The sequence below is a fragment of the Acinonyx jubatus genome, chromosome C1 (assembly GCF_027475565.1).
Source record: "Acinonyx jubatus isolate Ajub_Pintada_27869175 chromosome C1, VMU_Ajub_asm_v1.0, whole genome shotgun sequence".
NCBI lineage: Eukaryota > Metazoa > Chordata > Mammalia > Carnivora > Felidae > Acinonyx > Acinonyx jubatus.
In genome coordinates, this window is record NC_069381.1 from 207,395,595 (window position 1) to 207,420,436 (window position 24,842).

At 41.2% G+C, this 24,842-nt stretch overlaps 1 protein-coding gene across 3 annotated transcripts in view; it reads right to left on the reverse strand.

The window, feature by feature from the left end:
• SPHKAP (SPHK1 interactor, AKAP domain containing) overlaps positions 1-24,842 on the reverse strand; it is a 159,952-nt gene that overhangs the window by 20,590 nt on the left and 114,520 nt on the right. For all 3 annotated transcript variants that reach the window (XM_027048610.2, XM_027048603.2, XM_027048619.2), the window contains exons 4-7: positions 21,447-21,506; positions 19,490-19,624; positions 12,328-12,583; positions 7,465-11,233 (exon numbers count right to left, since the gene is read on the reverse strand). In XM_027048610.2, the coding sequence (XP_026904411.1) occupies positions 7,465-11,233; positions 12,328-12,583; positions 19,490-19,624; positions 21,447-21,506 (4,220 nt within the window). The remainder of the gene's footprint in view (positions 1-7,464; positions 11,234-12,327; positions 12,584-19,489; positions 19,625-21,446; positions 21,507-24,842) is intronic.

The window sequence follows — 24,842 nt, forward strand, 5'->3', positions numbered from 1 at the left end:
GGTTGTTTTCATTTGACATTTGCCTAATAACATATGATATTAAGCATCTTTTCATATGCTTATTTGCCTTCTGTATGTCTTCTTTGATAAGGCATCTGTTGAAGTCTTTTGGCCACTTTCAAAATCGAGTCGTTTGCTTTCTTATTATTGAGTTTTATATATTTTGGATAACAGTCCTTTATCAGGTATGTCTTTGGGAATATTTTATCGCAGTGTTCAGCTTGTCTTCTGGTCCTCTTGACAAGCACCTTTCACACAGCCAAAGTTTTTAATTTTAATGAAGTCCAGTTTATCACTTAGTTTTTTCATGAATCACATCTTTGATATTCTATCTAAAAAGTCGTTGCCAAACCCAAAGCCACCTAAATGTTCTCCTATGTCATCGTCTCGGAGTTTCATAGTTTTATTAAGTTTTACATTTAGATCCATGGTCCATTTTGGGTTAATTTTTGTGAAGGGTGTAAGTTTTGTTTCTAGACTCTTTTTTGGCAGGTGAGTATTGAGTTGAAAAGACTCTACTTTTCACACTGTTTTGCCTTTGATCCTTTACCAAAAATCAGTTAACTATATTTGTGTGTATCTATTTCTGGCATTTCCATTCTGTTCCATTGATCCATTTGTTTATTCTCTTGCCAATGTTACACTGTGTTGATAACCGCAGCTTCATAGTAAGTCTTGAAGCCAGGTGATGGCAGCCTGACTTTGTTCTTCTTCTTAAATATTGTCTTGACTGTTCTGGGTATTTTGCCTGTCTGTATGTACTTTGGAATCATTTTGTTGATATCCACAAAATGATGAGCTGGGATTCTGAATGGGGTTACATTAAATTTATAAATCAAGTTAGGAAGAACTGATATCTTGACAATATTGAGTCTTCTTATCCATGGATAGCCTTTATTTTTTGTGAGGTGAAGAACACTAAGGTGGCAGTTTTTTTTCCTTCTGCACAGGAAAGGTGTCATTCTTCATCTTTTAGATTTCCCTTTTTCTGATGAGAAACCTGCAATTTTTGTGTTCCTCAGTATGTAAGTTGTTTTTCCCTCTGAGCTACTTTTAGGACTATTTCTTTGTCGTTGGTTTCTAATAATTTGGTCATGATGTGCTTGATGTGGGTTTTTGTTTATCCTGCTTAAGATTCACTGTACTTCTTGATTTGTGAATTTATAATCTTCACCCAATTATAGATTCACGTGTACCTTTAAATATTGGAACATGTTTGTAATAGTTATTTAAAGTCCTTGTCTGTTAATCCCGTTACCTCTGTAGTTCCTGGATATATTTATGTTGACTGATTATCCTATGGGTTATGGGTGACATTTTTCTGCTTCTTTGTATGTGAAACATTTTTTTTAAATTGGATCTTATGCTGTATATTTATGCTGTCGAGTGCTGGATTTTGTTGTATTTCTCTGAAGAGCATTAGACCCATTCTAGGTTAAATTAGTTTTAGTTAAGTTTGACCTTTTCAATGTTGAGTTACAAGTTTTATTAGAACAAGTTTAGATTAGCTTTTATTTTTTAGGGGTAAGTTAGCCTTAATTCTATAGCGTGATACTTTTGGGGGTCTCTGCTAAATGCTGAATGTGTTTAACATGGGTTCTCTACTTCGCTGGTTGGAAATAAATTTCTCCAAGTCCCATGTGAACTTGTGGGATTCTTCAGCTCACAGGTCTTTGGCTTCATGGGGTTTCACATACACATGCAGGGTTTAGCATTCAGCAACAGGCTCAAGGGGATCCCTCTACAGAATTCTGGAGTTCTTTGTGTGGCATCCTCTAATCTCTGACTCCTTAACTGAGAGTGCCTTCTGAGCTCTGTTCAGGCTGTCCTCTTTGTACTGTTGCCTAAAAAGGGAATCTAGGCAGAAATTTGGGGCAATTACTGGGGTCACAATGTTTCCTTCCCTACTTTCAAAGTGCTGTTGATTGTACAATGTCTAGCAACAGTTGTTTCATATATTTTGCCCATTTTTCTAGTTGTTTACAGAAGCAGGGTAAATTTAGCTTTAGTTACTCCATTGTGGGTGGAAACGAAAGTTGTTTCACACTTACCTTTTACTGTAGTTTCTCTCTGCATGTATGCCATTGAAGTCTTTATTCCAATGACCTTATTTTTTAAGTAATTATTTTTCATAACAGAGGCTATAATTTCAGTAATTATATTTGTCTTCCTTTAGTATTTGACTAATTTTCAAGTCTACTTCATCTATTTTAATTGTAGTTTATGCTTGCTCTTGGTATATATACCTCTTTAAATATTTAAGGTATATTTATTTTATAGTCTGTATCTAATAATTCTAATATCTGAAATCCTTATTAAGGTTAATGCTACTATTTGATGTTTGTACTAGGTCTTGTTTATGGTGCTTTGATTCCTTGTGTATCTTGTAATCTGAGTTTTTAAATGCTTATTTAATGGGGCTTTATCTATTGAAGTCCTTTGAGACTTGGGCTAAAATACCCAGAGATTTATTGTTTCTTCCACCAAGGTCTCATCATGTTATTAACCTGAGATCGCTTTAAGGTAATTTACCAACTTAGGGTTTCCTTTTTTCTTTCTTTCTCTTTCTTTCTTTCTTTCTTTCTTTCTAGAAGTTTGTTATATCATATTTATTTATTTAAATTTTATTTTTTATTTTTTTAAATTTACATCCAAATTAGTTAGCATATAGTGCAACAATGATTTCAGGAATAGATTCCTTAGTGCCCCTTACCCATTTATCCCATCCCACCTCCCACAACCCCTCCCATAACCCTCAGTTTGTTCTCCCTATTTATGAGTCTCTTCTATTTTGTCCCCCTCCCTGTTTTTATATTATTTTTGTTTCCTTTCCCTTATGTTTGGGGGGATGCAGAGAAACAGGATCTCTTTTGCATTGTTGGTGGGAATGCAAACTGGTGCAGCCACTCTGGAAAACAGTATGGAGGTTCCTCAAAAAACTAAAAATAGGGGGCGCCTGGGTGGCACAGTCGGTTAAGCGGCCGACTTCAGCCAGGTCACGATCTCGCGGTCCGTGAGTTCGAGCCCCGCATCAGGCTCTGGGCTGTTGGCTCGGGGCCTGGAGCCTGTTTCCGATTCTGTATCTCCCTCTCTCTCTGCCCCTCCCCCGTTCATGCTCTGTCTCTCTCTGTCCCCCCCCCTAAAAAAAACCAAAAAAAACCTAAAAATAGAACTACCCTACACCCAGCAATTGCACTACTAGGCATTTATCCTAGGGATACAGGTGTGCTGTTTTGAAGGGACACCCGCACCCCCATGTTTATAGCAGCACTATCAACAATAGCAAAGTATGGAAAGAGCCCAAATGTCCATTGATGGATGAATGGAAAAAGAAGATGTGGTATATATATATATGGTGGTATATATATATATTATATATGGAGTATTACTCCGCAATCAAAAAGAATGAAATCTTGCCATTTGCACCTTAGGGTTTTCTGAACCAGAGATAGTGTAAGTTAGAACCTCAAATATGCATTAGGGAAGCTGTGGTTATACATTCTTAGGGGATTTTTCCCCTTTCTACCTAGAGCCCTAACCCTAAAAGATACATCTTCTTCTTAACTCCTTTTCTGGTGAGCGAACTTTTTTCCTAAGTTTGTACTTTTTTTTCTGAGGACATAATCCTTCAGGATATGGAGGTTGGTGTCATTTCTAAGTCTTCATCATGCATGGACCCACAGTACTATTTCCTGGTTTCCTCTAGCTTTTAGGAAATGAACTTGTAGATTAGGGAGACTAGTAAGAGCAAGCACAGACCTAACTTTAGTCTATGACTTTTGTTTCCAAATCCTTTCATTTTCTGCCTCTGAGATTGTCATCATTATTGGTAACACTGTTAAGGTCAGCCCTGTATTCAAAAGGATATTTATCATATTTAATCTAGGACTTCAAGGTGGTCTGTGGGAGGATTTCTTTTTAGACTAGCTAGAACACCAGTGCTGCTTGAAATGCAAATGCACATCTTCCCCTTCAATTCTTCACATGGTTGGCTCCGTCTTCCCCTAGGTCTCATCCAAATGCCCACATTATATCTTAAGTAACCACTTCGCCCAACCAGTTGCTCTCCGCCACATTACTCTCTTTATCTTTCTCTCATAACACGCCGTAATGATCTTTTGCCAAAGGGTTCTTTCCATGCATGTTTTCTGTCTCTCCCACTGGTGTGTAGGACCCATGACAGCAGGTACTAAATCTCTACTTTCTACTGTGTGTTTCACCTCAAGGGCAGCGTGTGCCACAGAATGTGCATGTACATGCTTGGTGGATGAATAACTGTTTTCTTGAAGCCAATGTAAATAAAAACACAACACAAAATATATTCCTGAAAACATCAGATTATGCCAACGAAGGCAACATGTGAATGCTCGGGATTCTTAGCTTGGTGTTTCTGCCTTGTGATCCCAAATTATCGAAAAGTTAGATCATTGCTCTTCAATAACCTCAGAGGGGGCAGCTGAATTAAGAAGACATCGCTGCCCACCAGTACGATACCATTTTCCCAGAAATCAAGAATCGGGCTGTCCTAAATTATTTACATTCTTTATGACTGAGGGACTATTCAGGTATCTGGACAAATGTGGCAGCTTCAAACCCAACAAGTATTTTCATTTGGACATGGCTTCCATTATGAATTCCGAAACTGTTAACTCTGTTTTTCAAATAAAAAAGTAAGAAAGTGAATTTTATTTCAGTATGTTGAGCCTTTGTATCATTTTTAGCAGAGTTATGAAAATGTCCTTCAGAAAGTAGCCTAAAAACATTTTTAGGACATGATACCTCGCCATGACCAGACAGAATCAAGTGTTGTGTCACGTCCTTTGCTCTGTGTGTAGGTAGGAACTCTTTCACAGGGAGTTCAGCTCTCTATTTTGACATATCAAATCCCCTAATAACAACCCTGAGCTTAGAAAATGTGATCCAAATAGAATGAATTTCCCCCCTTGTAAATCATAGTAATTCCGCTTTAACAAAAAGTTCACACTGTTCACAACAGGTTTCTCGTGGGAAAAAAAAATCTCTTGAAATAAAGGCAATCATACACCCTAACCCTGAACAACAACAACCATAAAGGGAACGTTTATTGAGTACTTCTAATGGGTTAGGCACTGAGTTAAGAGCTTTATTCCTATAGCTTACTCACCTAAACTGCCGTAGAGAGATTAGGGAACTTGCTCAAAGTGACACTGTTACCAGGTTAGTCAGTAGAGTTCATGTTCTATAACAATTCTTCATATTGCTTCACAAAGAAAAATATATTTGACGTCCCTATGTTTTGGAAGCAGATTCAGCTCTTGAATTTCTAAGGATGATGGCTCTACATTTTCATTTCTTTTGTTCTTGGAAAACCAAATCAGAAATCCATACCATGAGTTGAGAGAATATGTGCTTGAGTCATTATATGGAATCCAAACCTAAATCAGTTGGAGGCCTTATTCATACATATTTCCCAAACAGTTTGAAAGTCCCCAGGTTGTACCTCTTTTAAGCTTAAGGTTAGTGACCTTTCGCTCAACAATGTATAATGAATGTTACTTAACTTCATTGACAATCACTATTTGGTTTGAGCCTGAAACCATGCATCTTGTTGAACTACTAGTTCACAAATGTTTCCTCACTAGGTAACTTTCTTCAGCTAAAAATCGCAGCTGGTTTATGACGATGGCAAAGAAGATTCAAAGTCAGATACGTGGAATCTAAAATAAGACTTTTCCATGTTCGTATATCTCACCTTAAGGGAATTCTAAAGAATTACACATTGGCCCTTTTGTTTCTTCAATTCTTTGATCTAAAGTGAGGTAGGGTACTCCTATAAGACTTTGGTAAGTATTGTCTAGAGCTGGAGAATTACTGATATATATGAACTTGTTTTGGTCTGCTTGGTCTGTATTTCATTACACTCTTTTGCTTGTGGGTTTTCATGCTTTCCTTCTCTTGAATTCTCCTAGGATTTTATTCAATCGGAAAGTTAAGTTCTCAGCACTAAGAGGCGAAGAAGGAAATAGGTGCACCTTGACCACCATCACCTACACCTTGTAATGATGCCATAATCATAGGGAGTCCCGGCACCTGAGGACGGATCCCTTCTGAGGACGGGGGGAAAGTATTAGAGATTTCCCAGAGCAGCTGAAATTTGATGAAAGCTGTGTTCAACTTGTTTATTGCACCTAAACATTTTAAAATACCAGGCTGTTTGTACAACAGGCATAGGTCTCTGAAAAGACGTAGGCTATTTCTCTAACTTACGTTTTCCAAGGCTACTCAGCTTAATTTGTTTTTTTTTTTCTGTCTTATTTAACTTTAGAGACAAAAAAACATTTTAAAATGAGGCAACGGTATTAAATGCATAAGTCATGGAGATGAAAACTACAGCATAGGGATTATTGTCAATAATAGTGTAATTGTGACGTATGGTGACAGAGGGTGACCACACTTGTGGCAAACACTGAGTAACGTGTAGCTGAACTGTGTTGCACACCTGAAATTAATATAATATTGTAGGTCAACTAAACTTCAATAATAATTTGTTTAAATGATACAATGGTCCCATATTCAAGAATAGTTATGAATTTTCTACAAAAACTGGGAATTGTAAGAGGATTGACTTCCTTAAGCACTTGGAAAGAAAGAATTCCTTTGTCTCAAATTCAGAATGCATTGCCACTTACATTACAATCTTCTAGAAAAGAACTACTGAAATAACAAAACTCCAATGTTGCCTTGCACTTAAACTGCCATGATTATACCATGCATCTAAAGATCCAGTATTTGTGGGACAAGGTGTCCTTGCAAAGATCTTTAGAACAAAACAAAATAGAGAAACTTGAAAGGAGACACGGTAGAGAAACATGATACTAAAATGTTTAATGTCAGATTCTAATATTAAAACGTATTTAAATTTAACTTTTTTCAAGTGGATAAGTTGACATAACTTTCTTTTTTGTTTGAAAATTTTTATGACTGAATTTTAAAAGGTAACAGTATGGGAGATTAATTTTAATGTGGAAAACGAAACTTTCATTCTCCTATTATATAGATGAATTCAATTTGTTTTTGAAGTTTAAAAAAAATTACTTCCAGGGTCGCCTGCGTGGCTTAGTCGGTTAAGCGTCCGACTTCGGCTCAGGTCATGATCTCACAGCTGGTCAGTTTAAGCCCCGTGTCAGGCTCTGTACTGACAACTCAGAGCCTGGAGCCTGCTTCCAATTCTGTGTCTCCCTCTCTCTGCTCTTCGCCCACTCAGAGTCTCTCTCTCTCTCTCTCTCTCAAAACTAAACATTAAAAAATTTTTTTTAATTACTTCCAAATTTCTATTATAAGTGCATATTAACCCAGAGAGGTCACTTATTGTCTCAGAATTCAGTTCCTGCATCAATAAAGTCCCTCCGATTTAGACTAAATATTAAGGGAGATGCAAAGTCCAGTCCCGTGCACCCTATCTAGTCTAAGAGGTCATTCACTCACCTGGGGTTTTGGCAGGCACTCTCGGCAGCGTCTCCATCCCTCGCCACATGGGGGACTTTTCCATCTTTCAAATGCTCCTCTGCTTCCTCTAGGGGGCTGCTTTTGGAAGAGAAGTGTTCAGGTTCTCCAACACACTCTTCTCTCTGATCTGTTTCAATTTGAATTAAAGGTACATCCCTGGCGCACAGGGACCGCCTGGTGTGGCTTACAGGGACAGACCCATGGCATGAAGACGTTTCCTTTTCAGAATCTAAACCATTGTGGTTTGTAAGAGGAAAAGCTTTGCTCCGAGCTGACACTGGGGGATGCTTGCTTTCGGTAATGGAGTCTTTCCTCGGGTTATCAATGGACTCCTGCGCCAGAAGAGCGGGCCCACTTTGCGCCCTGCTCGAAGATGATCTGTTTGCACATCTCTCCGTTTGCCTGGGAGAGCCACCAGGAACGGGCTCAGCTGCCTCAGCATCATCCGCTATAATTTTGTTCTTTCGCATGAGGGCCTTGATGGAGTTTGCCCACGTCTCGTGAATTAACATGTTGGTGATCTGGTCGGTTCCACCTCTCCGATACAAGCAAGAGTCAGATTTGCAGAGACCGGATGAGGAAGTGCGACTGACCGGATGTACACTTAGGAAATCTTGCTGGCTGTTTTGAGTAAAGCCATCTAAGGAGCTGGCTTTGATGGGCGCGTTCACCGTTAGCCTGGCACCCAGGGGTCTGCTATCTGGCATGGATGACTGTCTGTAACACAAGGGGGATCGCAGAGAAGGTGACAGTAGGCCAACTGTCCAATCCTGGCTGCTTCGTCTGGAGGACGTGCTGTCCTTGTTTTCTCTTTCGATGTCCCTCAGCATGTACCTGTAGAATTCCTCTGTTATGCTCTCGGTGCTGGACTGTTTAGAGGGACAGCTTGGCCTCACGCTGAGGTGCTCATTTTTACGGCACGCCTGTTGCACGGCTGAGTTCAGGATGCTGCTGGCATTCTTGCCTGCATAGTAATCCAGCAATAACTCAAACCCTCTTCCTTCATTTTCCATCTGGTTCACCATGAACCTGGAAAACTCCTCAGTGATGCTCTCGCAGCTGGACTGCTTGGAGACAGAGCTGGCCCTGCTAACTGGCTGACTTAGGGTACTCATGAAACCCAGGCTATTTACGTAGGCCCTGGCGTTGGAGTCCTCCTCTGGAATGCTTTCACAGCTGGAAGCCTGCAGCCGGTTCCACCTGTCTCCACTGAGTAACCGGTTCCGGGGATAGCTCTGGGCTTGCCAGACGCCGTCCACCACGGAGAACTCTGTTAGGTTCATGATCTTGGCTGCCACTTCGTCTGCAAAAACACTGACCGAGTCCGGGATGTCCTCAAGGTTCACGGACTCGTCCACCACCCTGTTCATCAGCTTCTCTTTAAGCTCCGGGTGCTCATCCGTTTTCCTCTTGATCTCGCTGAGCCGTGGTGGTTTGTGCTTCCTCACTGTGGCCCCGCTGGTCTGGCTTTCCTTCTTCCTCTTCAAGGATCGGCAGGATACGTTCGGGGTAACCAGAAACTCATTCCCTCTTTTCCATGCACAAAACCAGGGTTGTTTTCCATTGGAGTTGTCAAGGCAAATTGCTGCGATTTCGGTTGCCATGGAGACAATCATCTCTGCTAATTCTTCCGCAAAGTCTGTAATGCAGTATAGGTCTGCATGTTTTGCCTGTAGCGTGGATTGAGCAGGAAGGGGGAAGTCATTCCCTAACAAAGACAGGTTAACTTGAATTTCACTGTTCAGACGTGAGGTATGATTATACTTCTCCTGGGCGTTTATACTGACACTGTCCTTGGCATCCTGGGAACCTCTGCTGTACTTGCCCACTGTCAGCGTCCTCTCTCTCTCTGAAGAGGCTCTGAACTCATTCTCATTGTAACTGGGTGTCTGATGAGGCTTGTCTGGATCTTCTCCCACTGTTCCTTTTAGATCTATTTCCTTGGGGGGTGTTTTAGCAGGTGAAGAATCTGGCCCCCTGGGACTACAGGGCAATTCAGACTGCAGCGTGGGATTCTTGAAGAGGCCTGGCTTTGCTGGGCCCCTCCTATCTTGCTTCAGATAAATGTCATCTAGAAGATCATTGGTAACAAGACTGGTACTCTGTGGATTGCCACCAAGTGGCTGGCCGCTGGAATGTTCGGTGGCTCTTGTCCACGCTAGACTAGCAGTCTGATCAGGTGGCTGGCAGCCTAAGTCCGTTTCCCTCCATCTGATGGTCTCCTTAGCAAGGACAGTGGGCCATTCACCAAGCTGTACAAAATGCCTCATCTTCTTGAATGTGAAGCATATCACACTGAAGAGCAGTTGGTTTGTACTTTCCATCAAGGTCTCAAGAGTCTCAGATGAATGTCTGCTAACATTGGGATCAATTGTTCTGTTTCTCTGGAGAGCTTCATCAATGGAATGCTCCAGAATAACATTGGAGAGGGTCTGTGCCAGCTCATTCCTGAGGACGTTTTCTGAGCACAGGGTCTGAGGCTCTGAAGCCGTTTCTAGGATTCTCCCGCTCACTGATTCCATGAGGTCTCCGATGCTGCTGTGGGGGTCGGGCCTTGTTAAAACCAGCGCAGCCTCCTGGAGTAATACCTGTGCGATGGCCTCGCTTCCCAGCTCCATGCTGCTCCCTGTCGCCAAACCGCAGAGTGGGGGGACTGCTCTACGAGCCTCAGTTGCACACGAGAGGCCACTCGGAGCCTTCGCCTCTTCCGATTCGCCGAGGCCACAAACGGCAATGGCGCTCGCCACCTGCGTCATGCCACACAAGGCAGATGGAAAGGAGTATTCGCTGACAGAAGGGTCCTTGAGGACTTGGGATATTTGACTTTGCAGGTGGTCACTGCCTCCCAGTGGACAGGGTGAAACCAAAGATTCTTGCTCCATTTTAAGTCTCTCTGTGGCCTGTGGACTGGAAATAGTTCCAATCACAGTGGCCGCGCAAGCTAACGCAACTTCCAGAGCGCTCTGAGGGTGTCTGCCGGAGTTCTCTCCAGAGAGGACCCCTGAGGTTTCAACAGAGACTTCCATCTCAGGCCAGGAGGAGATGCCTGCCTCAGGGGCAGCATCGCTGCCATCTGGACTCTGAACGATGACGATTTTGGGGAGCTCATTCCATGACCGCGGGACCACCATACCTTTTGTGGAACAGCCACTGGGTAGCAGAGCGCTCCCTACAGAAACACCGACTGCAGATTCCTGGGGTGGCATAGGCTGCGACTGAGATAACCGAATAAACGCATCCTGTAGCACGGATTCTGCTAAATTTGTGGCATACTCCCCAGCGGTGACTTCTCCATCTTGGTGGGGAGGAAGAGAGTTTGTGCCGTCTTCAGGGTCCCCTGGGTCTAAGCTGCTGCCGTGCTCAGTGAGGGTACCGTGCACGGAAGGCCCACCTTTCTTAACCATCCCAGGGAAATGAACATCCCCTGGAATATATGGTGCCTGTGACTTTTCCACATGCCCTTTATAACTTTCTGAGTAATAGTAATTTCTGGCTGGCTTCTCATTCTGCACAGCTTTGCCTGTCCACTCTGATGGCTCGGCTGATGAATCGAGGCTCTGTAAAATGGTGCCTTCTACTTTTTCCAGAGATCCTTCTGCTTTAATCAATGTGGTATGAGATCTGCTAATGCATTTGTCTTCCGAAGGATAAAGCAACTTTTTCTTGTTGTCATTCCATTCCTCCTGAGTGACTTCCTTTGGTTTTTTACTTTCCAAAACATGAGCGGAGGCATTTATATTTTCATAACCTGGTGAAGACAAAACGAGGGCCCACTATTACTTTTTGGATGGCAGGATCTCATGAGTCCAAAATAACAACCACTTTCTAAAAATGCCTTAAAGCATCAGTTTCCCCCTTGCCTTCCGCCCCCCAAGAACAACATTTAGAGTGTTCCTTCAAGACAAATGTATCTGCAAAGGTTTCTGAGTTTCGGTATGGAACCCCGCTCGACAAAATGGCTCTCAACGTGGGATATGAATGTAAGCGCTAGAGTGGGAGAAGAAGGCAGTGGGGAGACAAGTGCTGGTCACCTTTCTCCACCGGAAAAGGACCCCAAACAGTTGCATTTTAGAGCTTCCCAGTGCATACAGAAGGAGGAGGAAGGATGTCTACAGCAACCTCCATAGCAAGCCTTGTTGCAAACATCTGCTCTCAAGTTTGGGTAGGACTTGTCCCAGAGAGTGTCAACAGCATCTGGGATATCCCTTCTTCGGTGGCTAAGGGTGGGGAAGAGGAACACCTTGTTGACCGGACTGTATTGATCAGTCAATCAAAACCATGAATAAATGAGTGCTAAGTACTCTCCCGGGTTACTTCCTTCTGTCCTTCCCATAATTACAGGCAAGTATCATAGATATATGTAGCTACATAGCGTAACTGTAACAGTGTTAGAGGCACTATTGTCCTCCCAAGTAATGGATGAAGAAACTGGGGCTCCAAAGGACTAGGTAATCAGCTCAGGCTTCACAGCCTCAAAGAGGCGGTGCTAGGATTCAGGCCAGTTTAAGTGGGCTCAACTTTAATAGGTAGCTTTATGGAAGTCTTCGGGCAGATAACTTTCCTCCCTGTGATAGTCTTTGTCTCCTGGCGGGTGGGAGGATGTCCTCAGCATCCCCAAGGCATCTTCAGGAAGACAGAGTCACCCAACCATTAGATCTGAGTGCATTAGTCAGCATCCTCACTAGTGTTCCCTTATCCTCTCCTTCCCTCCCTAAACTCAGTAAGTGATGATGGCGATGTGTCAGCCAAACTGATGTGGCCTGAAACTCTCCTGGAATGGCGCTCATTTTCCCAGGGTGACTAATTTCAGGATGCGCATGTGTTTTCTCGGGAACTTCTCACCATTCCTGTATTCTTCCCCCTCAGTTTCCTCCTCCAGGTGCTCCGATGCGGTGAGAAAGTCTTCTTCAATTGAAGACAGGGAACAGTTTGTGTCATCTTCCACCTTCAGGATGTTTGTTTCCAGCTGGAGCTGCCGTTCCTGCACCAGTTCCAGACCGATCAAAAATTTGTTGATTTCAAAGATGATGCAGTTGGTACTGTTTGCCCTGTTCCCTCTCGCACACTGGACCAAGCAGATATCTGGCAGCCAAGGACACTGAAAGTAGAGAGAGAAAAACGCATTTATTGAAAGACAAAATAAAAAAAAAAAACCATTGCTTCTGACCTTTCTTCTTCTACTAAGCTTCCTTGTTATAAAGAGTAGGGGACATTTAAAATACTTGGCCTATCTTCTGGGCTGAGATTGACGGATTGCTTGAAAAAAAAATTCAAGTGATATTTGGGAACACAGGGTACCTAGGAGAAAGTCTGCCTTAGGGGAAAATAGACCAGCTGTATCACATATTTTTGCTCTCTCCTATCAAAGCAAAAATTGCACTGGGCAAAGTTAAACAGGTTAAGGAAGACTTTCTTCAGAGCTCTTAAAATAGGAAAAGAAGGGCCAGAACTGAGTTGGACCCCAACTGCACTGAAACAAGAGGCAATAGAGTTTTTAAGAGCTGGTGTCGGAGGCCCGCAGGCCATCTGTGCTTGCTAACTGGCTTTATCCAAAGGAAAAGTAAGTGTACTTGTATCTGCATGGCAAGAGGTAGTTTTGCAAATTGGAGGAAGGATCCTACTAACGTTAGGCTCCCATCCTTCCACCGAGAAAGGGACACTATCCTGTTTGATGATCTTATTTCAGAGACGGTCCCCCGGTCTTTGAAAAGGACACTCCTGGGTTGTAAAACAGGCATGAGACTTTTCAAAATGATTTCCATCTCAAAGGGACAGAGAAATAATTCATAACGAGTTTTCTAAAGTGAATGTTCTAAGAAATGGGCAGTCAGTGCCTATCAGGAAGAAGCCTGTCTGAAGTCTGGTCAAGCTGAGGGGAATGTTAAGACTGTCTTGGGCACCCTTCTTGGTTAAACTGAGTTCCCGTTTCTCAGGCCGGTGTCTTTTTCTGCCTTGGTGATGTTCTAGCCATTATCTACAGTTAGAATTTATAATGTGTATGGCTCATCTGAAGAGGCAGATACAGTGAGATATGAAGTAACCCATTGGAAGTGCACTAATTATCTCTAAAAGGCCAGCATGTGAGGAAAACAGTGATAAGGAGGCTCAAATCATTGGATGGTGTCCCGGTGAGACCTGTTAATTTTGTTCTCTTCTAGCGTTACAGACCATGTCCCTATTCGCCACTACACATTTTCACTATTCATCTTGGTGTTCATTAGAAGAGGAATAAAAGTTTCAATTGCTTGTGCGCAGGTTACTAGTAAATTGCAAACATACGTTGTGCATCAGGATTTTTGTTTTTTTAAAAGGAACAATATGTTCATTTATAGTAATTTTCAACAGAAAGTTCTTTGAATGGAAACAAGAGTTAGTGGGCGGGAGGAAGCTAAATAAATTTATATCTCAGTGGAATCTGAAATGTTTGGGGGAAATATTTTATGTCCAAATGTTTGTCTTACAGAAAGGATCATTTAAATCATGTGCTTTCTAGGATCAGAGTTAATTTTGTCATTTTGGAATTCTTGAACGTGGATACATGTGTGTGTGAGGGGTAAGTGTGTGCACACACAGAGAAATACATGTACACCGACATCCATATTGTATTTCTGAAAGTAGTATATATTTTTCAGTCTTTTTGGTTGAATATTATAATTAGAGTAATTCTAGAACAGATGATTGCAAAATGAAAAATCCAACCATTCTCCAAGGGGTCCAGGAGGCTCAGAAATGGAACTGATCTATGTGTTTATGCAATTAGGTCTGTTTTTCAAAGAAGGGGGGTCATAACCTTATTTTTTTTTAGAGTTTATTTGCTTTCAGAGAGAGAGAGAGAGAGAGAGAGAGAGGAGAAGGGGCAGAGAGAGAGGGAGAGAGAATTCCAAGCATAGTTTGCACTGTCAGTTCAGAGCCTGATGAAGGGCTTGATCCAATGAACTGTGAGATCATGACCTGAGCCCAAATCAAGAGCCAGATGCTTAACTGACTGAGCCACCCAGGTGCGCTCTGACCTTACTTTTCAAAGTGTGGGTTGTATGTAGGCCAGCAGCCTTGGCGTGGTTTGGCAGTTTATTAGATGTGTATAATCTCAGGACCTACCTCGGAGGTACTAAATCAGAATCTGCATTTCCCAGAACTCTTTTGGTGATTCCTACATGCCTTAACATTTGAGAAGTAATGGTCTGTAGCTTTTATGGAAGTCACAAAGGGTCTGAGATCCCCCGCAATAATGAGGAACAATTGTTGTAGAGTTAACGGTAGCTGGCGTGATTAATTTTATTTCCACTGAATTCAGACATAATACACTAACTTGAAATTTATAACATACTTTTTGGGTGTGTATTACATGCAAGGTATGCTGGTAGGTACAAACATGAATTAGATAATTCCCCAGGGGGGTGGGACACAATATATTGCCGGTGGATAAGGCATGAATAAAAATAATTACAAAGTGGAACCAAATGAAGTTATTTGTAGGTAAAAATGGCTGCGTATTGGCCATTTCATATCATTCAGATTAAATACATATGACATAAGGTTTTATATGTTGTTGCAGGAACCAAAAGAGATATTAATGAACAGTTAAATAACACCTCAAAACAAATGTAGAGAAAGACTTGTATTAAAAGTGCAATGTTCCATGGCTATTGCACTCCTAGAAAGAAAACATATTTTCTTAACAAGCTTCTTGCAAGTAAATAAACATCCTGAGAGTCTTAGGGAAATGAAGACCAAACACTATAACCTGCAAAATAATGGCAGGTATTATTATATAATTTTATTGTAGTCTATTAAGTGTTTTGAATATCTTGTTACCTTCAACGCAAACAATATTTCTGTGAGGCTGGTGATGTCTTTGCTCTTTTATAGAGGAGAAATCAGGCACAGAAAGACTTACTGGTCCTTTCAAGTCTACACCAATATAAAGTGGAAAGCCAGCACTGCAATCCAGATCTGTTGGATTCCTGTGTCCTTTCCAATTCTCCCCATGACTTCCTGGCCCAGTCAGCAAAACTCCAATATTAACCAAAAATGTGAAAGCTGGAAAGAAGGGTGGTTTGCACCTGGACCTCCTCAAACGCACACATGCTCAGTAAAATTATGTGTTCATCTCATAGAAAGGTCAGCCACAGGAGGAGTAGATCTTATTATTGTACGTAATAAGCATCTCAGAAAAATTTTCTTCTGTAGGAAAATAATTGCTTTTACTTGTACTTTCCACTTAGTATTTTACTTGACCATGGGCATGATGATTTTCTTTAAGATTTTTTAGAGTCTTATCCTAAGGCTCTTAAGGATGGCCTGAGGAAGGAAAATGTGCCTGTTGTGGCAATTTCTTATTTGTTGCTGGCTGGTATGTATTCATTAGTCTTTTGAGACGCAGGTACATGGACAGTTGTGCAATGTGTTTATATACATTTAATTGTATCCAAAAGAAATAACATCTGAGAGAATGCCAGACTAAGTAAGTTGCTCTTTGAGAGCAAGATGTCCGACTCATTTACCACTGTATCCTTAACCCCCATGCTTTGCACTTTTCCAGGTGCATAGTAACTATTTGTTGAATGAAGGAATAAAGTATTTGATAAATATTTTCTTACATTTTTTCCAGTTGTACAATTGTAAAATAACATAGCAATATAAAAAAGCATGTGAGTCATTTGCTGAGGTGGAAAGATGAAGACATTGAACAATCATTTCATAATCATCTATGAGAAGATAACAAAACTCCTCAGGAGGCAGAAAAGGCACTCTGTACACAATCCCTTGCAACAATATTACACTTCTCTTCCCCAAAGGAGAATGGATGATTACTCCTGGTGTATACAGTACTCCACCCTGGTACCTTATTTTGCTTTAAATGAAATTTTCTTTCTACTTCACCTTCCTGCAACTTTTTGGACATGGAGAGAAAATACAATTTGCATTTGAATAGTCCTTCCCAAGGTGCCTTCATGTTATTTTATGAAAATCGCTGTGACTAGTCTCTGAGAATGGAGAAAAGGTATTTTTTTAAATCTCCATGTTATAGAATAGGAAATTACAGTTGAGAGAAGTGAGGTAATTTGTTATCATCACCACTGAACATCTTTGGCATTGTAATTTCCAGGGTCAAAGGTGCCAAGTAGCTCGTTTATTGCCTTCTTCACAGGGTCAGTGGGAACAATAGCTATGCCCTTGGGACTGCCCTTAGACTCCCCCCATTAACCCAGCTCATGCTGCCTCTGCCAATATCTCCATGTTTACTTAGGAATCAACAGGTAACTGAATTTCTTGAGGCGAGGCAGCCAAATTGAGACTATCCCTAAAGAATTAGGTACCGGCTATGGTTGGCTAAGATGGGATTCATTATTGATATGCTGCCCCAACATTGCTAATTTATTAAAACACATGGATTGTGGTATCTGAAAAACGATGTAGGCCTTTGGGAGATGGCAGAAGGGTGAAGTGATATATAGGAAGTGATGAGGACTTTTAGAAGAGGGAAGTAGGAAACATTTAAGAGTGTTATAGCTCACAGACAATTCTTGACGACTCCTAGGAACAAATATGCAGAATTTTAAGCATGCTTTTGATGGATGACATTTAATAAATCCTGATAATTTAACTTTCCCTAACCCCAATTAGTATCTGTGTTGTTTTTGTGACCCAACATCACTCAATCTTCTTCTGTTTCTCATAGCCTGTGAAGCATCATTTTCTGGCTCACCCATAATGCCAGTGATTTCCATGGAGTTAATTCACCTAAACCCTCTGAGGTGATCACGTGACCCAGCCTGGCCAATCTGAACACTGCAATCCTCAGGCCATAGCGAGTGGTTGAGAGATAGGCACATGACACATGAGAGCCAATAGAACACAATTAGACTTTTACTATTAGGCACCTGGGGGGGGACATTCACTCTTGCTCAACTTGAACCCAAAGGGAATGGGCTTCTTATGGGAAAAGACTGATAAACATTAAAGAGAGAGAAAGCCGGAAAGAGGTCACAAGGGGAAATTCATGTCCTGATGGCACTGTTCAAGTCCCTATAATAATCTATCATTAGTTTTTTCTTTTTAAATGTTTTATTTATTTTTAAGACAGAGAGAGACAGAGCATGACTGGGGATGGGGCAGAGAAAGACGGAGACACAGCAACTGAAGCAGGTTCCAGGCTCTGAGCTGTCAGCACAGAGCCCGACATGGGGCTTGAACTCACGAACTGTGAGATCATGACCTGAGCCGAAGCTGGACACTCAACCAACTGATCCACCCAGGCGCCCCATCTACCCACTAGTTTTTTTAGTTACATTCTTTTCATGCATGAGCCAATTTTCTGTCATGTTTAATTAGAAATCCTAACAAGCTTGGTACAGAAATACTTTTAAAACTCAGTTTTGGAAATTACTTTTGGTCATCATAGTTTTGCTCAATATAAAGAGAAGGCACTTAGGGCCATTTCTGTTTTCTCTTTCCAGATGATTAATTTTCTCACTAAGAATATAAATTATGAGACAGACGGAGAAGTTTGGTTCTAGTCTTTTTTTAAAAAAAATTTTTTTTTCAACGTTTATTTATTTTTGGGACAGAGAGAGACAGAGCATGAACGGGGGAGGGGCAGAGAGAGAGGGAGACACAGAATCGGAAACAGGCTCCAGGCTCTGAGCCATCAGCCCAGAGCCTGACGTGGGGCTCGAACTCACGGACCGCGAGATCGTGACCTGAGCTGAAGTCGGACGCTTAACCGACTGCGCCACCCAGGCGCCCCTAGTCTTAATTACCAAATTGTAATAGGCTGTGTGCAGATTTTTACGAAGCATCCGGGGTAGATGCTAGAAATAGTGGGTACGTTTCCGAGTTTTTTGGTATTTCAAAGGACTGAAGAGTAAAAGAGTATTTTAAAATTTTCCAGCAAAACTAAAACCCAAGAAAGAACAATTTGGAGGAAAGCAAATGTTCACCATTTTAATCCGTAGTGGTGTTATGTGTCACTATCAGCATATCTTATTTGGGAAAAATCAACAATCTTCAATATGATGTGCCTCTAGAAATCATTACATAAATATATATATATATATATGTATATGTATATATATATATACACATATATACATATGTGTACATATATATTTGTAAATTGAACAATTTATAATTTAAAAAATTTGTCTTCAAGTAAAGAATGTTATAATGATTTCTCTAATAATAATGAACATCAGTACACTGAATGAGAAAAATAGCATTTTAATTCCTGCTTTATTTTTAGTAACATTCATTTCCTCTAGGAATTTTACTCTTTAAGTCTAGGAAACTCACATTCCACCCACGGGGCTGCAATCCTGTATTTATTACCATGACTCATTTGGTATATCCTAAGAAATAAATAACATCCAGAAAGAAGAAATGTTGGGATGCTGGGACCATATAGTACGAATTAGAATTTTCATATTATATGTGAAACAGAAGATGAATCTATTTTTTTTTAATGTTTCTTTTGAGAGACAGTGAGAGCATGAGTGAAGGAGGGGCAGAGAGAGAGAGAGATGAAGAGAGAGAATCTCTAGCAGGCTCCAAGCTGTCAGCGTGGAGCCCGACATGGCACTCCGTCTCCCAACTGTGAGATCGTGACCTGAGCCAAAATCAAAAGACGGACGCTTAACTGACTGAGCCACCCAGGTGCCCCAAGATGAGTCTATTTTTGACAATCTAATGGATTTGTAGAAAACCAAGCTAAGCTGTCAATTCCCAGCATGTCTGCTCTAGTTTAAGTACAACTTAACAACATGAACTTGAGAATATAATAAATGGTCGGAGTTGAGGTAAGGGAAGCTCTGTCAAACTCTGAGTGGCATATTTAGAAGAAACACAGATAAAGACTGCTTTTGATTGCAAAGAAATTTTTGAGTCCTAGGCTATGGAAGCTTAAATGTGGCATCTATTTGAAGTCCGTACTGACTTGTGCCAAGAGCTGACCGTAGATAACTTATCTCTGATGAATATTTTATCAAGAGTTTACATCCCTTACCTGTGAAACTTCAAAATCTGCCTGGAGATTTCCGGATGTTAACCCACTTAGAAGAACAATTTCATTTTCTTTTGGCTGCTGGACATTCATGGAGCTGATAAGTTTTGGAAGATCTGGTGAAACGTTGACCAATTTCTGTAGAGGAAGAATCTTTATTAGTTTAGATGATTTCTTTTCGCCTCCAAAACACTACCCCCAAACTACTTACTTGCAAAAATAATATACCTGAATAAATGCACCAATGATAGATTACTTAATCTACTAAGATTATTACTAGACGAAGTGTGAAGCTGAAACTTGAAGGTTTACACTGGAATAGGAAATTACTTAAAGCTTTAAAAACTCTTTGCTTCTAAATATGCCAAAGTAGACATTTAATAATTACTGTCACACCACAGGTATGCATAGTAGGGGTTTCTTCTTTCCTTTAAAACTTGGAATGAGAGACTTGTCTAATCATCATTTGTTTTAACAAAGTCAATAATCATATCAATAATAAAATAATTTCTAACATTAATTTTGCTCTATGTACCAGGCACTGTGCTAAACTCTGCACACATGTTACATTTTAGTACATTTAATCCCCACAACACCCCCACCCTGATTAGGTACCATTACTACTTTTTTTATTTTTGCACATAAGTAGCCTGAGGCCCAGAGAAGATGAGTTCACACAAGTTTAGGCAGCTAAGTGGATGCTGGGTTTCTACCCTTAGCTGTAGAAGAAGACTGTCTCAAATCACTCACATAAATCTTCAAACACACAGTCCTTAAGATGCCAACTTGCTTTGGTCCCTCCTTCTCTCTCTTTGACTCTGCACCACAAGTCCCCTAAACGAAATGATATGTACACTTTTTTTTAATCCCTCCAGCACTACACGGATGAATGACGTCGGAAGCTCTGTGGAAGTCTGTAATGGATAAGCTGTATGGGCAATTGGGTTTGAGAAGCTTCAGGTGCAGCACTGGCAAGGGAACAAAAAACAAAACGAAACAAGAGCGCCTGGGTGGCTCAGTGGGTTAAGCTTCCGACTTCGGCTCAGGTCATGATCTCGCAGTTCGTAAGGTCGAGCCCCGCATCCGGCTCTGTGCTGACAGCCTGGAGCCTGCTTCGGATTCTGTGTCTCCCTCTCTCTCTGCCCCTACCCATGATTGCACTTGTCTTTCTGTGTCTCAAAAATGAATAAGTGTTAAAAAAAAAACCCAAAACGTTACAGGAATAACTCAGTCATCACAGGCCGGCTGTTCTGTGATGTCAAGCTGCAAATAGTGTGTTACTCTACCGTATTATGCCAAAGAGTAGGGTCAAACCATCTTCAGCTTTGGGCATGAAAGGATAATCAATTCACACCAATTAATTCTTCCTATAGGACCCCTTGTTAGCTCTTGTTCCAAAGGACTGAGGGGTCCTTCAACATCTTGCACGTTGTCAAGGATTTACATCGGGATCATCACAACCTCCGATGAGCCTGGAATATGTAGCTGCTGGAGAACGCACAAATGCGAGTCCCAGATGAATGTAGGGCTGGGAAACCAAGGTTAGAGACCAAGCGTTTCCTCAAAGCAGCAGGAAGGAGCAGACCTGAGACCCGCAGAGAAGGGCTGGTTGGTATCCAGCAGGTTGGGAAAAGCCTTGGAGACATCATCTCAGGCGGGGTGTTTGAGACAGGATGAAGACGGGGGCTGAAAAAGCCACTATCAGGCCCCGTGGGCAGGAAAAAGCGCCTGTTTGGAGAGCGGCCCTGTTATCTTGGGAAAGCAAGCATCACAAACATAAGGAAGGCTAACTGTGGGAGGTGGCAGGGAGACGGTCAGGGAATGGGCCGTGATGACACCATCCAGCTGAAGAGTCTCCAACTAAATGAGCATCATTTATGGAAAACGTCACGTCAGCTGTCTGGTCAGTGTAGGCAGCCCTTGTCATGAGCTCCCGGGGAGTCCGTGCTCCCAGCATTACCTGCTGCAGGTGCTCCGTGCTGCACGCATCCTTGTTCACATCCAGGTTCACGAAGCAAACCTGAGAAAGAGGGCAAAAACAGCCATGTAAGTGAAAAACCGTGGCAGTTCTTCTAGAAGAAAGCAGGAATCCATTTGGGGAAAATGATGTAAGAATCCCGCACATTTTGTGTAGTTGATCTGATACAGAAATGGCCGCTGTACCTTTGGGCTTCTATGCAAACCTCTAAGGCCCTCCTCACAAATCCCTGGATTCCATAGAGCGCCCCTTTCCGTTCGTGGTACAATAAACCAGACAGTCTCTTTGTATTCAAGTCCATGTAAGTCACAACAAAATCTGCAGGCTTATACAGGGTTAGTAAAAACTCATGAAATAAGAAAAAAGACTTGGTCCCCCTTGAAACCTCTGTTTATAAACGCAGTGAACGTTTCTCTCCATTTCTCCCTTTTTTCCCCTCATCTTCCCTTTCTCTTATCATTTTTAATACAGTGCAGGAAAAGTGGATTTCTCTTTGTTTCAGGGTTTTAGCTGATTTATTTAATCCTGCTGTATAGTTTGCCTCTTTTTAGCCATCTTAAATAAGTGTCTGAATAGGCTGAGTATGAAAACAACAGTGACAACATTAAAAAAGAATTCAGAACAACAGTAAGAGAATGGTTGTAGTTTAAAGCTCAAACACAGCACAAGAAAAAATTCTACTATGGGCATTCACATGGAGATGGGGAGAAGAAAACTTAGAGAACAAAGAGGTGAGATGCATTCTTTTTTCCCTCTGAAATTAATTAATTAATGAATTTGAGTATAGTTGGCACACAATGTTTTATCAGTTTCAGGTGTACATAGTGATTAAAGTTTCTTATTCTTAACAAGTTAATTTGCCCATATAAAACTGATAAAATTAATTATTTGGATATTTAGTCAGATGTTTGGGTCAATTCCTGGAAGCATACGCACTCTTCTGATTTCAGTTAGTTGTTCGGGGTCATGATTTCCTAGAGTCCATCTTTTTCTTTTTGAGGTTTAATAAGAAAACATAATTGAAAGACTTTGGGTAAGTCTTTAAGAACTATGTAGTTAGGGGCGCATGGGGGGCTCAGTCAGTTAAGTGCCCAACTCTTGATTTTTGCTCAGGTCATGATCCCGGGGTTGTGGGATAGAACCCTGTGTTGGGCTCTGCACTGAGCATGAAGCCTACTTAAGACTTTCTTTCTCTTTCCCTTTCCTCCTCTCTCCAGCTTGCACCCTCGCTCTCTCTCTCTCTCTCTATATATATATAAAATAAATTAAAAATAAAAAAAGAACTACAATAGTTATACATTGCTAAGTTTTTGTAAAGATCACTACGTTTTACTTCCCATCAATGGAAGGTTTTCCGGATTTCTGAACTCACAACATCCTTGCAGCATATCCCTAGGATACACTATCTGCTTGTTAAGAACAACTTGATGGGCATTTGGGGGAAGAAAGGGCATGAACCGCCATCCACATTCTCACTTAGAGGTTCTCCTCCTTCGGGTTAATAAGATGGCTAAATAGGGAGGATTTAGCTCTGGGCATGAGCTCCTGTAGGGGCAGCACAAATGCAGACATAAATAGTAGATGGTGCTTGGAAGGAGTGCACGGCTTAGAGCAGTTTGCAAATACTCATGCAATAATCGGAACTTTGCCCTTGGAAGACTGGTTCAATGTCTATGAGTCCTCAGGGGCGTTGACTAACATGCAGCTAGAACTGCAGTTGCTGAATTGATTAGACGGTTTCCATTCACCTTGAAGAAAGGTGGGTGACCTTGACTCGGGCATCACAAGGCTCTTCTTTCACAGTGGCAGAGGACAAAGCAGAAACCAAAGCAAGGCATCTATAATAACTACTTCTCTGCCCACTGATACTGTCTTTTGTTCTCTGAAGATGGGCTTTCTTTTTATTCATTCTGGATTGTCATGTAAAACTCTGCCTACATTTGGAAGAAACCCTTCACACTTGCCAGCTGGGCCGAGACTAGAACAAAGTCAGACATAAACCAATCGCTTGCTTACACTTGGCACACGGATCTTTCCAGATCTTGGTGGGAGAGGATGATCTAGGTTTCTAAGGGCCTGATGTACATACAAGGTCTGAAGACCTTTTTACAAAAAAGAGTAACAAAATCAAAATCCTAAATTACAAGTGAAAGTGGATACTCATTTATTTAGAAGAAGAAATCATTCACAAATACCAAATTTAAAAGAGGTAACAAACATCACAAACATGACAACTTCCAGAAAAAAAGATATTTTAACTAATCTACTGCCTAATACACCTCCATAATACTTTTTATCTACATTTCTGGCTTCATATGATGGTAGTTTTATAACATTTTCCCTGGATAGAAAAGAAACATAATTCAGTCTTAACCTAATACTGTTGGTAGATTTTTTCAGCTTCACTAAGTTTTATTGATAATATTTTATACATTTTCCAAGTTATCAAATTCAGTGGGAAACCACTCGAAAAGTTCTTTCATATAGGAGTCGTTGTAGGCATGCTCATTACTTGTTATACCGCTACAAGTCTACAAACATGAGAATTTGGCTATATTCTCTTCTTGTTTGATTCTCATTTAAAAAGAACAAAAAAAGGCACGGTGCAATTATAATTTTTCAATGTTATCAAACAAATTTCCTCCAGGAGAGAACTTCTGTGTTGACCAGGCATCAGTGAGAAACCAGTCTTGTCTTTATAAGTTCACATGTCTGATGACGGGAAGAATTCTCCGCAGAATAGCTTCTGCCCTATAAACCTTGTTTTCTCTCCACTATCTATATATTTCCAGTAGGACGTATTTACATTGTGAAACCATTTCTGACCTGACACCTACATGTCTCAGTCAATGTCTGGCTGAGTTGCCACTGTCGATGATAAAGGTATTCCTGGGAGCCATTATTACATGTGTATGGCTAGCGATTGCCTAACTATATACAGAAGTGACCTCAAATTGTATAAAAATATCTTATGTATACACAACCCCACTCAATTTCCTTCAAGTCAGACCCCACACGTCTGCGGTCACTCCAATGACCCTCAACATAATAAAAGGTAGTGGGGAGTCTCACTGGAAGGAGATCATTGTAGTTAAAAGATCTTCCTTTTGAAAATTTTGAAAATTTTACAAGCATATAACCACTTGAGCTTGCGGGAGGGGGGAATGGGCATATGAGGAGCCCTGACTTTCAGGCTCTGAATTTTAGGCTTTAGAGTGAACCCACTTCATGCCAAAATGGTCTGTGTAATGGTGTTCCTCTCCAAATGTTCACTCTCTGAGGCCTTGGTTTCTTTATGGAGATGTAGGCACCCACTAAGACCGAAATCCAAGTGGAGAATGTGACAAGCTTGTGTCCAGAAGAGTTGGGGAATGGTGG